The sequence below is a fragment of the Puma concolor genome, chromosome E1 (assembly GCF_028749965.1).
Source record: "Puma concolor isolate L17-30 chromosome E1, mPumCon1.1.hap2, whole genome shotgun sequence".
NCBI lineage: Eukaryota > Metazoa > Chordata > Mammalia > Carnivora > Felidae > Puma > Puma concolor.
Genome location: NC_141680.1, coordinates 15555181 through 15568937, shown reverse-complemented (window position 1 = coordinate 15568937; position 13757 = coordinate 15555181). Strand labels below are relative to the sequence as shown.

The 13757-nt window shown below is 40.4% G+C and overlaps 1 protein-coding gene across 2 annotated transcripts in view; it reads left to right on the top strand.

The window, feature by feature from the left end:
- RPA1 (replication protein A1) overlaps positions 1–13757 on the top strand; it is a 74346-nt gene that overhangs the window by 47331 nt on the left and 13258 nt on the right. For both annotated transcript variants that reach the window (XM_086686347.1, XM_086686348.1), the window contains 7 exons: positions 4011–4103; positions 7125–7260; positions 8867–8969; positions 11311–11379; positions 11519–11711; positions 11870–12009; positions 12969–13117. In XM_086686347.1, coding sequence (XP_086542473.1) covers positions 4011–4103; positions 7125–7260; positions 8867–8969; positions 11311–11379; positions 11519–11711; positions 11870–12009; positions 12969–13117 — 883 coding nt within the window. The remainder of the gene's footprint in view (positions 1–4010; positions 4104–7124; positions 7261–8866; positions 8970–11310; positions 11380–11518; positions 11712–11869; positions 12010–12968; positions 13118–13757) is intronic.

Here is a 13757-nt window from a genome sequence, read left to right as displayed (position 1 = left end):
AAATACTCAGAAAAAAATTTACATCTTTTAAGTGCAGTTTGGTGGCATTCAGTGCATTCATAGTTGTGCAAGTATCGCCACCATCCATCTCCAGAACTTTTTTTTAACATTTTATTTTAAGTAATCTCTACACCCAGCATGGGGCCCCATCTCACAACCCTGAGATCAAGAGTCACATGCTCCACTGACAGGACTGACTAGCCAGGCACCCCTACAGAACTTTTTCAGTCATCATCTCAAGCTGAAACTCTAACCATTAAACCATAATCCCCCATTCCCTACTCCTGCCAGTCCCTACTAAACACTGTTGTGTTTTCTGTCACTGTAAGTTGATCACTCTAGTTACCTCATAAAGGTTGGTTATGTTGTGATAGAAATTAAATGTTAAGAGATCAGCATGATCCCATGACCATGTCCTATTCCGCAAGATACTGGAAGAAGCAGGCATGATACTGAAGAAGGGACTTGAGATGGGTTTGAAACAGTGGAACTAGGTGGAGTGGAGTTTGTATATTTTTATGGCTCCATCTTTAAATATTTAAATCTTTTGATTCTTTCGAATATATTTCTTGAAGCACATGGCTCCATCTTTAAATATTTAAATCTTTTGATTCTTTCGAATATATTTCTTGAAGCACATAAGTATAGTTTTATTTTTTCCAGTTACTTAGCCCCAGTAAGTATAGTTTTATTTTTTCCAGTTATTGTTCCCTACCGATTTAAGAAACAGTTTACTTTAAAATTTCAAAATGTTCCATTACTAGATACATTGTCAAAGAAGGGCAGTTTTCCCATGCAATTTCATATGACACTTGGTAAATTCAGAGATGATGGAAAAACTAAAAAGTATCACAAAAACTCATTATCAATAATCTAGTCTCTTGGGGAACCTGGGTGGCTCAGTCAGTTAAGCATCCAACTCTTGATCTCAGCTCAGGTCTTGATCTCAAGGTCATGAGGTTCAAGCCCTGTGTGAAGTCTACTTAAAAAAAAAAAAAAAATCTAGGCTCTTTTTTTCTATGTAAGTAAGGTCTCTCAGAACAAAAAGAAATAAAAGGCATCCAGATTGGTAAGGAAGAAATAAAACTTTCCTAAAGACTCCACCAAAAACTGCTAGCATTGATACATGAATTTGGTGAAGTCACAGGATACAAAATCATTGTACAGAAATCTGTATACACTAATAATGAAGCAGCAGAAAGAGAAATTAAGAAAACAACCCCATTTACAATTGCACCAAAAATAATAAAATACCTAGGATAGACTGAATGAAAGAGGTGAAAGACCCGGATCCTGAAAACTATAAAACCCTGATGAAAGAAATTGAAGATGACACAGAGAAATGCAAAGGCATTCCATGTTCATGGATTAGGAGAACAAATATTGTTAAAATGTCTATACCACCCAAAGCAATCTACAGATTTAATGCAATCCTTGTCGAAATACCAGTAGCAATTTTCATAGAACTAGAACAAATAATCCTCAAATCTGTGTGGAATGTTTACAAAAGACTCTGAATAACTAAAGCAGCCTTGAAAGAGAAAAAACTGGAGGTATCATGATTTCAGACTTCAAGTTATACTACAAATTGTAGTAATCAAAACAGTATAGTACTGGCACAAAGATGGGCACACAGATCAGTGGAGCAGAAAAGAAAACCCACAAATAAACCCATAAGTATGTGATCAGTTAATCTTCAACAAAGGAGGAAAGACTATACAATGGAAAAAAGACAGTCTCTCCAACAAATGGTGTTGGGAAAACTGGACCACTTTCTTACACCATACATGAAAATAAACTCAAAATGGATTAAAGACCTGTTGTGAGACCTGAAGAGAGCATAAGCAGGAATTTCTTTGACATTGGCCATAGCAACATTTTTCTAAATGTGTCTCCTGAGACAAGGGAAATAAAAACAAAAATAAACTGTTAGGACTACAGTTTATAAATAAAAAGCTTTGGCATACTGAAGGAAATAGTCAAGAAAACTAAAAAACAATCTAGGGAATGAGAGAAGATATTTGCAAATGATATACCCAAGAAAGGCGTAGTATCCAAACTATATAAAGAACTCAACAGCCAAAAAACAGGCAGAAGATATAAACAGACATTTCTCCAAAAGAGACGTACAGATGGCCAACACATGAAAAGATGCTCAACATCACTCATCATCAGGGAAATGCAAATCAAAACTACAATGAGGTATCACCTCATACCGTGTCAGAATGGCTAAAACCAACAACACAAGAAACAAGTGTTGGCAAGGATGAGGAGTAAAAGGAACTGTCTTGCCCTGTTGGTGGGAATGCAAACTGGGCAGCTACTGTGGAAAACCTTATGGCGGTTCCCTCAAGAAGTTAAAAATAGAACTACCTTGGGATCCAGTAATAGCACTACTAGGTATTATCCAAAGAAATACAAAAACATTCAGAAGGATACAAGCACCCCTGTGTTTATTGCCGTATTATTTACAGTAGCCAAGTTATGGAAGCAGCCCAAGTGTCCATTGATAGATAAATGGATAAAGAAGATGTGGGGTGTGTGTGTGTATGCACATATGTACGATGGAATGTTATTCAGCTATGGAAAGATTGAAATCTTGTCATTCACAACGACATGGAGTGAGCTAGAGAGTATAATGCTAAGTGAACTGAGTAGGAGAAAGACAAACACCATATTATATCATTCATGTGTAGAATTTAAGAAAGAAAAATAAAAAAAAGAGAACAAGAAATAGATTCAACCACAGAGAACAAATTGATGGTGACCAGAAAGGAGGTGGAGGGGGGAATGAGTGAAATAGGTAATTGGGATTAAAGAAAAGAAATAAGCAAGGTCTCAATGTTTCTCTCCGTAGGAAGAAGTAAAGAATAAGAAATTGTTTTAACCTTTTTAATTTTATGCTAAATTTATTTTACTCAAATGGCACGGTTAACTCTTCGTTATACTAGTTAAGAGAATATTGGCAGAAGGAAATGAAGTCAGGGTGTAATAGGCCCGTTCGAGGTACAGCCTTGGGAAGCCCAGCAGGAATAAGCCTAGTGATTGGAGAAGGCAGAGACAAGGTGGTGGGTGGGGAGCCTTTTCAGCAGCGCTCACCATGTTTGTTTGTAGGACTTTCTAGGAAATCTTTTTGAGCTGTATTTGTGTGAACAGCCTAAATTAGTGCCCGCCACAAAGGCAAAATCAAATTCCATAAATCTATTATTTTTTTTACATTAGGTATATTTTGCAGTTTTAACATTTTTCAACTCCTAAAGCATTTGTAGAAAGGGTGAAGGGCAAATAAATACTCTCGTGGTATGGTATTTCTTATTTTCTGCTTGAGAGACATGTTCGTTTCCCCTCCTTTCCTTTTAATCTTCCTGTTTCCTTGACACACCTGCTTCTGAACCCCATCTCATCTCTCCCTGCTGTGACAGTTCACTAGCACTTCACGGTACCTAAGCTTCTTTCAACTCTTATTTTCCACCAACTGTCGGTTTCAAAATAAGGTGGCTTTGTTTGGGAGGGAAAGGGTAGAATCCTTTCTGAATGTCTCCTTTTCCTTTGAAGCAGGAGCACTTCAGAGACAATTGAACTGCTTTTAGGTTTTTCTTACCACCCAGCTTTTGCTTCTGATAGATCCTGCCGTGAACACAGTTCTGTTGATGACATCGATTTGTTGCTATGGAAATAGTGGTAATGTCACAGATTCAGCCCAGTGACTTGACTTCAGGTTCAGGCAGGAGAAATGGGCAAGGCCTTAGGGGAGAACCTCATTAAAACTGAAAGCTATCAATTATAAACAGGTGAAAGGTGAATGGAGCCAACCTTTCATATAATGAAAACAAAAGTGAACCCCTAGCAAATTGACTGCATGCAGTTGAATGCAACAGCATGAATTCTGACCCATGAGAGTCTTTAACGAAATAAAAAAATTACACTTTCTTGGAGTATTTCTTCTGCTTAAGTTGAAATCTTTTAAGCTGAATTATTTGCACTAAAGTTGTCTTTTTTGGGGTTCCCAGGACACGGGCAGCAGCAGGTAGTTCCTTCTCCGGCCTCAGCAGCCAACCCACCAGCCAGCAAGCCCCAGCAACAGAATGGGAGCTCAGGGATGGGTAAGCTACTGTGTGAGGACACGTGCTGATTATATGTATCAGGCCTCTGAGTAGTGTTTAGAAATTTAATCTGGGACTAAAGGGAGTTTTCAAAATGTCATTCATGATATTTGCTTCTTGCAAAGGATAGTTCGAATTCTTACAGTAAAGTATGTGATTGAAAAAATGATTAAAGATAGCCTTTTAAAGATACTTCATATGCCTGTTTTAATCAGAATGATACACTGTTCTCTGTTAATAGTTTATCTGGTGGTTTCTCACATCTTACGTTTTGCACTCTCTTGACTTGTGAATTTACATATCTTTTAAATTTGCACCTTTTAACTATTTGGAATCCACTTAACTGAATTTCGCTTGTCTCTCTCCAAGTTTCCCATTTGGGGCCCTCACGGGTATTTATCTTAATGTGAAGACGGTATCATTTATACCGGTCATAGGTTCTGCTTCTCAGTCTCATGGATGAGAAATCATTTCTTCCTTTAACTCTCTGCAGTAGGTCCTGAGAGGCTATAATGGAATCATTTTGTTTACTTTCTGGCCTTCACTTTAGGAACTACTATTGAGAATGATGATGTGTGGAATTTGGTTGGATTTGTTTTTAGAGGTCCTTTTTTTCTGTCACAGTGTCTCATACACCCCCTCCTCTCTTCCTCTCAACTATTAATTGCTAATTTTAAATGCTGAGATTTTAAGAAAAACAAGGTTAAGGCATCACTAAGGTGGCTGTGAAACTTTCAGGACATGGGACTTCATTGTTCTTTGATGTTTTTATCTATCTTGCAATATCTGTCAATCTACCTTCCATCTAGCTCCCCTGTATACGTGTATCTATTTATACACAACTCTCAAATTATGTTCTGTTGAAGGAGGTAGTGGCATAGATATACTAACATGGTAAATAATGTAAAAGTCACTTCCTTAAGCCTGAAATGCAAATCGTATATTGTTCCTTTCCTTCTCACAGATTTATTTTCCCAGTTGTCTGTCTTTGGCTTGTATTAACATTTATTTTTAAAAGTCAGTTAATGCTTTTTAAACACACATCAACTGGGTGGTGAAAGAAAAAAAGACTGGGTGTGTATTGAGGGGAAGCATGTTTTGTATAACTATCTTCTTGATGATATTAGGTATGCATATACACATGCATTCTGCGAAGTGCACTTGCTTCTTTGCATAATCTTGACACAATTATTACTGTTGTATGTGTAGTTCTCTCTTGACTCCTCAGTTAGAATAGGAAATGTTAAGATCTAGGACAGTCTGTATGGTTTTTATTAAATGCTGCAAATACTGGGGCACCTGAGTGGCTCAGTCAGTTGTGTCTATCTCTTAATTTTGGCTCAGGTCGTGATCCCAGCGTTGTGGGAAGGAGCCCTTCATCGGATTTCAGGCTGAGCGTGCAGCCTGCTTAAGGTTATTTCTCTTCTCACTCCCTGGCTCACGCACATGCTCTCTCTAAAATTAAAAAAAAAAAATTTTTTTTTTTAATGCTACAAATACCTAGAATAATGTCTTACAGGTTGTACAAACTCAGTAAATAAATGCTGAAAATGGTAGGTTTACATCTCTAGCAAAATTCCATTCTAAAGAAATGTTTTGATAGAGAAGATTTGAAGTAATTGGACTAAATTACATTTTCTGAATTTGGAGGTTGAAACTTTATAGAAACTGTGCATATAAAGGAATTCCTGTGTTTATAAGCTTTAATTACCTGTTTTTTTCCAAGTGCACAGTAGCTGCTTAGGCTTGGGTAAAGAGGCAGAAGGGATCTTGGTTCCCAGCCACCTGGTTGTCTTGAACCAAAAACTGATTGTTGCCCTTTGCCCCCAACTAAACCCAGTCACATAGACTTCAGTGTAGACCTTTCAGTCCTATAGACCAGTTGAGAACAGTGAGTTTTCTGAAGATGTTTTGAGGTAAAATATTTGTGATAGGTATTGGTGTCCTTCACCTCAGATGGTTCATCTACTGTGTCCTTCACCTCCTAACCTTTTCTTCTGCTTTTTTTTCTTAATGTTTATTTTTGAGAGAGAGACCGAGCAGAGGTGGGGCGGAAAGAGAGACACACACACAGAATCCAAAGCAACCCCAGGCTGAGCTCTCAGCACAGAGCCCGATGCGGGGCTCAGACTCATGAATGGTGAGATCATGATCTGAGCTGAAGTCGGACACTTAACTGAGTCACCCAGGCGCCCCGCTTCTGTTTTTTTTTTTCTTATACATGCAGTGACTTGCCGTTGGTTTGACCAGTCAAGGATGTTGGTTGATTTTCTTTCTCTGACCCATTATCTCTCCCGTTGATACAATAAGATAGTTTAAGAAGGATGAGTCTCAGCTCAGTCAGTTGAGCATCCAACTCTTGATTTCGATTCTTGATCTTACAGTTTGTGGGTTTGAGCCCTGTGTCGGGCTCTGCATTGGCAGTGTGGAGCCTTCTTGGGATTGTCTGTCTGTCTCTCTCTCTCTCTCTCTCTCTCCCAAAATAAATTTTTAAAAAAAGTTAAGGGGCGCCTGGGTGGCGCAGTCGGTTAAGCGTCCGACTTCAGCCAGGTCACGATCTCGCGGTCCGTGAGTTCGAGCCCCGCGTCGGGCTCTGGGCTGATGGCTCAGAGCCTGGAGCCTGTTTCCGATTCTGTGTCTCCCTCTCTCTCTGCCCCTCCCCCGTTCATGCTCTGTCTCTCTCTGTCCCAAAAATAAATAAACGTTGAAAAAAAAAAAAAAGTTAAAAAGGACAGGCCTCTGAAAGAGCAGTGTCTGGACTCACTATTGACCTCAGTCATAGCTTAAGTCAGCAAATAAAGTAGTAAGCTTCTGTGTGCCCAGCCTTCATTCTCCATCTCTTTTCTAGCTGCCTGTTTTGGTCTCCGATGTCCATATCTCTTGATTGATAAAAAGGAAAAACTCGTGGCCTCTAATTTTGTATGATTTCATGAGCAACACCTCAGTAATTGAGAGTTGTACAAAACTCACATAAAATTTATGTAGAACAATGATTGCCCTTCTTTGTGTTTGTTTTTAAAGGTTCCACTGCATCTAAGACTTATGGTGCCTCAAAGACATTTGGAAAAGCTGGAGCTACCAACCTAGCGAACACAGGTTCTGGAGGAACACAGGTCAAAGTGGTACCCATCGCCAGCCTCACCCCTTACCAATCCAAGTGAGTTTTTCCATAGAGTACGTTCAGAATGTACTTACAGTATGATGCTAGGGGTTATTATGGGCTCTTGCATTATGTGTATGCGAACTTCAGGGCTATCATACATAAAGTAAGTTTCATCTCTTTTTTTCCCTCCAGAGGGGGAAGAGGGTACAAATTGTGGCAACCATTAACTCTCTTATCATGAAAGAATGGCAAGAATGGGGCTCCTGGGTGGCTTAGTCGGTTAAGCATCCGGCTTCAGCTCAGGTCATGATCTCACGCTCTGTGAGTTCGAGCCCCACGTTGGGCTCTGTGCTGACAGCTCAGAGTCTGGAGCTTGCTTCAGATTCTGTATCTCCTTCTCTGTCTTGCCTCTCCCCGGCTTACTCTTTCTCAAAAATAAATAAATGTTAAAAAAAAAAAAAAGGCAAGAAAAGCAATCTACTGTAGATTATGGGGTTTCATTAATTTTGAAAGAATTTGATTTGAAAAATATTTAATGCCTTAAAGAATCCATTTATCATCAGGAGTAAAAAATAAATATTTGTTGTAATTCAGAAGACATTTCATCTTCTCATCATATAAATAAGTGACTTTTAGTCTAAAAATTGTTAGTATGGTTTAGGTGACTAAAAAAATCTGTACTATTAGTATAACTGCATTACTATACCCTGAATGGATATTTCTTTTTTTTTTTAATGTGTATTTATTTTTGAAGGGGAGAGAGAGAGAGAGAGAGACAGCCAGCTCATGAGCGGGGGAGGGGCAGAGAGAGAGGGAGACACAGAATCCAAAGTGGGCTCCAGGCTCTGAGCTGTCAGCACAGAGCCCGACACAGGGCTCGAACTCACGAACCATGAGATCATGACCTGAGTCAAAGTCAGACGCTTAACCAACTGAGCCACTCAGGCACCCCTGGATATTTCTTATATATAATTCTTTTCCATTTGATTTTAGCAGTTGAGAATGAGTGAATTCTCTTTTCAGAGTTCTTTCAGCTATGTTTTTATTCATTCTTCAATTCTTTGCAGTGCAGGGGTAAGGAGTAAGGTAACTAATGTGCCCAACACGTGTCAACCAGGATAGGCACCAAGACTGGATATTGATTGAATCTTGTGCCTCCTTTTTTTAGTGGCCTCTGTCTGAGGTCATACTACTTCGGTGTGTTTTCCTTTGGTAGCTCACCAATACCGTGTTCCATAATTTTGTATTTATATTCAGTGTGTGTTAGAATGGAGACAGAAGTTTGACACTAGTTTTATCAGTTCCCATAATTGAAAATAGTGGCAAAATATAATTGCTGGTATTCTGCATTTTCTTTCATTAAGGGGATACCGTTGCCTTGGTGATGCTTTTTGGAGAAGGGAGAGGGTTTATAAATTTACTACTTTGACAGGAGAATGAGTTAGTGTTAAATCATCTCGTATGTTTTACTACTTGCTTATTCTATAAACTGTCAAACCTGTATGTCCTCTTGGGGTTTTAATTAGCTGGATTAAAATACAGCTTATATTGAAAAATGGAATATGCATAAGATAAGAAAGACTATAGGAAGATAATAGGGCACCCTTTTAGACATTTCCCACGTAAGACTGAGCACTAACATAATCTGTTTGGTTTCTAGGTGGACTATCTGTGCTCGAGTTACCAACAAAAGTCAGATCCGTACCTGGAGTAATTCCCGGGGGGAAGGGAAGCTCTTCTCCCTAGAACTGGTTGATGAAAGTGTGAGTATTTGTCAAGTGGGGAAATAGGAGGAGCCTAAGAAACAGAGGGCTCATCTCTGTGCAGGCCTATGAGATGAGGAACAGTAGTAGGCCAAAAATAAACATGATTGTTATTGTGGTTTTTCCTGTCTGTATTCTTTTGCTGGCTCTCTGTGTGCAAAGGGTTAAAGGTCTTAAATAAAATCCTTCGTTTTATTTTACTTTATTGAAAAGCAATTTTTTTTAATTATTGTTTTTAGATAGGCTTCACACCCAACAGGGGCCTGGAATTCATGACCCTGAGATCAAGAGTCACATGCTCGGGGAACCCAGCTGACTCATTCGATGGAGCATGTGACTCTTGATCTCGGTGTAGTGAGTTTGAGCCCCATGTTGGGTGTAGAGATGAGATTACTTAAAAAAAAAAAGCCACGTGCTGTACCAACTGAACCAACCAGGCACTTCTAAAATCCTTGATTTTAAAGGAAAGCATTTGTAGAAATTTATTTGTTTGTTTGTTTGGGGGTGGAGGCAGGTGAGCAAGGGGCTGAGAGAGAGAGAAGCGGGGCTCGTGCTCAACCAATGTTGGACTTGAACTCACGAACCGTGAGAACATGACCTGAGCTGAAGTCAGATGCTTAACAACTGAGCCACCCAGGGTGCCCAATAATTAGTTTTTTAAATGTATAAGCAGCCTCATGAGCAGTAGAAAGCAGAGACACTCTGTCTGACTTGTTAGCAGGCTAAGTTGAAGCCCTGAGAGGTGATGTCTGATTATGAGCAAAGTGTTGCTTTGGGCCACAGCAGAAGGCATACAGCAGCCACCTTGAAAAGTGAGTGGTTGGGGCGCCTGGGTGGCTCAGTCGGTTAAGCGGCCGACTTCGGCTCAGGTCATGATCTCACGGTCCGTGAGTTTGAGCCCCACGTCAGGCTCTGTGCTGACCGCTCAGAGCCTGGAGCCTGTTTGGGATTCTGTGTCTCCCTCTCTCTCTGACCCTCCCCCGTTCATGCTCGCTCGCTCTCTGTCTCAAAAATAAATAAACGTTAAAAAAAATTTTTTTTTTTTTAAAGAAAAGTGAGTGGTTTTGTGGGAGATGGATTCTGGCTGTGCAAACTCTATACTTAAACAAAACCAAAGCATGATGAAGAGACAAAACATCCAAGTTGTGGAATCTCTTGACAGTCTCGTTAGCTGTTTGTTAGTTTTATTTATAATTCCTAGTATGTACTTCACACATTGTTTTCAAACTGCTGCCTATTTCCTATTGGTTCAAACTTCTGCAAGGGCGGGGGAAAAATTGGTGGTTTGTTTTGGGTTTTTAGTTTTTGGAAGATGGAGTGATATCCCAAATGTATTGACTGTGTGATGGCAGAATCAGTATCAGAACCTAATTTTTTTTTTTTTTTTAATTTTTTTTTTTTTTCAACGTTTATTTATTTTTGGGACAGAGAGAGACAGAGCATGAACGGGGGAGGGGCAGAGAGAGAGGGAGACACAGAATCGGAAACAGGCTCCAGGCTCCGAGCCATCAGCCCAGAGCCTGACGCGGGGCTCGAACTCGCGGACCGCGAGATCGTGACCTGGCTGAAGTCGGACGCTTAACCGACTGCGCCACCCAGGCGCCCCCAGAACCTAATTTTTTACCAAATTATTGGTCTGATCTGTCAGTTGGCAAAAATTTGAGCCTTTTTTAAGTTTCTTATCCATCTATAGTTTGTTTTTGTTTTTTAAGTGAAGATTTTATTTTTAAGTAATCTCTACACCCAGCGTGGGGCTTAAATTCATAACCCCGAGATCAAGAGTCATGTGCTCCACCAACGAGCCAGCTGGGTGTCCCCATCTACAGTATTTTGACTGACGGAAAAGTAAAGTGAAAATCAAATCACAAGCAACTTGAAAACGTGACTTATTGTAACATTTTGACAGTGACTCCCGAATATATCCATCCCTCGCTTGGCGCCAACGTGAGGGCAGCTGGTGATTCATTTGGCTCATCACGCTTCCTTATGGGCTTCATTCGTGTCAGTGTTCAAAATTTGTTTTTATTTCTGTTGTCAGAATATTAAAATCACTAGGTTCATTGTGGGTTTTTTTGTTTTGCCTTGTTTTTAGGGTTCTAATTTGAGGTTCATAAAGCACCGTAACAGGATCAGCTAGTTAAACCCAAGTTGTTGGCTGGGGTTAATAGCTTGAATGTGTGACCACAAAATACGTGTTCCTGGGGCATCTGTAGACCTCTCACACATCCCATTTGTGCTTGTGTTACTGCTTAAAGATGTCATTTTGACACCACGGTGTCCTGCTTTTCAGTGGTAAAACTTGATGGACACAATTCTAACCGGTTCTTGCTTGTTTCTGCAGGGTGAAATCAGAGCTACTGCTTTCAACGAGCAAGTGGACAAGTTTTTTCCCCTTATTGACATGAACAAGGTATGGTGGTGTCGCGTTGAGAACTGAAACAGTTGAGTGGCATGGGGGACTCTCGTCCTTCAGAGAACTGCGTAGTGGTAAGGAATTTGTGGTTTAATCTGATAGACTACCCATGTTCCACAGCTTGCCTCTTTTGCAGGTCTATTACATCTCTAAAGGCACCCTGAAGATTGCTAACAAACAGTTCACAGCTGTTAAAAATGACTATGAGATGACCTTCAATAATGAGACTTCCGTCATGCCCTGTGAAGATGGTCATCATTTACCAACAGTTCAGTTTGATTTCACAGCGATTGGTGACCTGGAGAATAAGTCTAAAGATTCTCTGATAGGTAAGTCTGCAAATGAGAGCAAAGAGAGTTGGGATTATTAGTTTTTGTTTGCAACATGTAAGGGAAATGTAAGACTTAAGTGCTCGCCATTCAACCTTGGATCATGCTGTAATGGAGCTTTGACCGTTTTTTGCTAACACATTGTGCCTGTATTTTAGACATAATTGGGATCTGCAAGAGCTATGAAGATGCCACCAAAATCACAGTGAAATCTAACAACAGAGAAGTTTCGAAGAGAGACATCTATTTGATGGACATGTCAGGGAAAGTGGTGACCGCTACTCTGTGGGGAGAAGATGTAAGCATTTGTACTGAGCAGTCAGAGCGTGTGCAGAAGTCAGAGATGTAGAGAGCTGGGTGGCTGTCTTGTCTTAAGAGTTGTGGGTTATGCTAAGAGAAATTAGAGGAAGACAAATATCATATGATTTCACTCATATGAGGATTTTTTTTTTTTTTTTTTAACGTTTATTTATTTTTGAGACAGAGAGAGACAGAGCATGAATGGGGGAGGGTCAGAGAGAGAGGGAGACACAGAATCGGAAGCAGGCTCCAGGCTCTGAGCCATCAGCCCAGAGCCCGACGCGGGGCTTGAACTCACGGACCGCGAGATCGTGACCTGGGCTGAAGTCGGACGCTTAACCGACTGAGCCACCCAGGCGCCCCACTCATATGAGGATTTTAAGAGACAAAACAGATGAACATAAGGGAAGGGAAACAAAAATAATATAAAAACAGGGAGGGGGACAAAAACAGAAGAGACTCTTAAATATGGAAAACAGAGGGTTACTGGAGGGGTTGTGGGAGGGGGGATGGGCTAAATGGGGAAGGGGCACTAAGGAATCTACTCCTGAAATCATTGTTGCACCATACGCTAACTAATTTGGATGTAAATTTAAAAAAATAAAATAAAAAAAAAAAAAGAGTTGTGGGGCCTTGGCCATGTAGGCCCTTCCTAATGAAGGATTGAGCTGTCTAGGGAATATTTGAAATTCTTTATTTGATTTACTTTTGTGAGGTATGCTATGATTCAAGTTTTATACAGAGAGGTGATCTTACTTCTAATCCTAGATTAGTTTTAATGTATCTTTGAACAGATTCCTGTGAGTGAGGTTAACTTGGATAGATTCCATGTACTATTTTATTGCATTTATTCTACTATTGACTGTGTTCCTTGTTTTCTATAAAAATGTTCTGTGTGTTCTTCCTGACAGTGACACCTGTTCACTGTATTTGATTGGTGTTTTTGTTGTTACCCAGGCTGATAGATTTGATGGTTCTAGACAACCTGTGATGGCTATCAAAGGAGCCAGAGTTTCTGATTTTGGTGGACGGAGCCTCTCTGTACTGTCTTCAAGCACGGTCATTGTGAATCCTGACATCCCGGAGGCCTATAAGCTTCGTGGATGGTAGGTATTTGGGGGCTAAACCAAGGGGTCATTTGAGCCTGGCCTTTGAGAAGAAGTGGCTCTTTTGGTTCTTATGATCAGTATGTGAGCTGTCTGCAGAACAGAGGGCTGTGTTACCGAATGGAGCAGTTCCTATATTTCTCGGAGGCGTTATGCCTTCTGAGAGGATGGCTTTAAAGCCCTTAAACTGACAAGCCTGTAATCCCATGACAAACCCAGAGATTCCGGAGGAGGCAGTTAGCATTTATGTGCCACATGCTGACCTTTATCCTGCCAAAGTAGGGTGGGGCCAGGCTGTTCCAGCCGGGACCCGAGGGACCGTAAGCTAGAGCCAGCTTTCTTTCCTAGGTTTAAAGCTGTGGGCTTCTGTGGTGTGGGCATAGAGTGTACTTCCCTGTTCTGTCCAGTTGTTGGTGCTGAGCACATCTTCCGGTGTGTTCACTGGACTCTGATAAAGTGCAATGGAAACAGTGGGCTCTTGTTGGCACTGCATTGTTATTCCCAGGCACTTGGATGAGAGCCTGTTAAGATCGCACTATATCTGGCGTTTTAGGGTGTTAAAACTCTGCCTTTAAAGAGCACTTCAAACTGAAACATAGTTTGCAAGAATTGATGTGGTTAGGGAAAAACACTTTAGCTT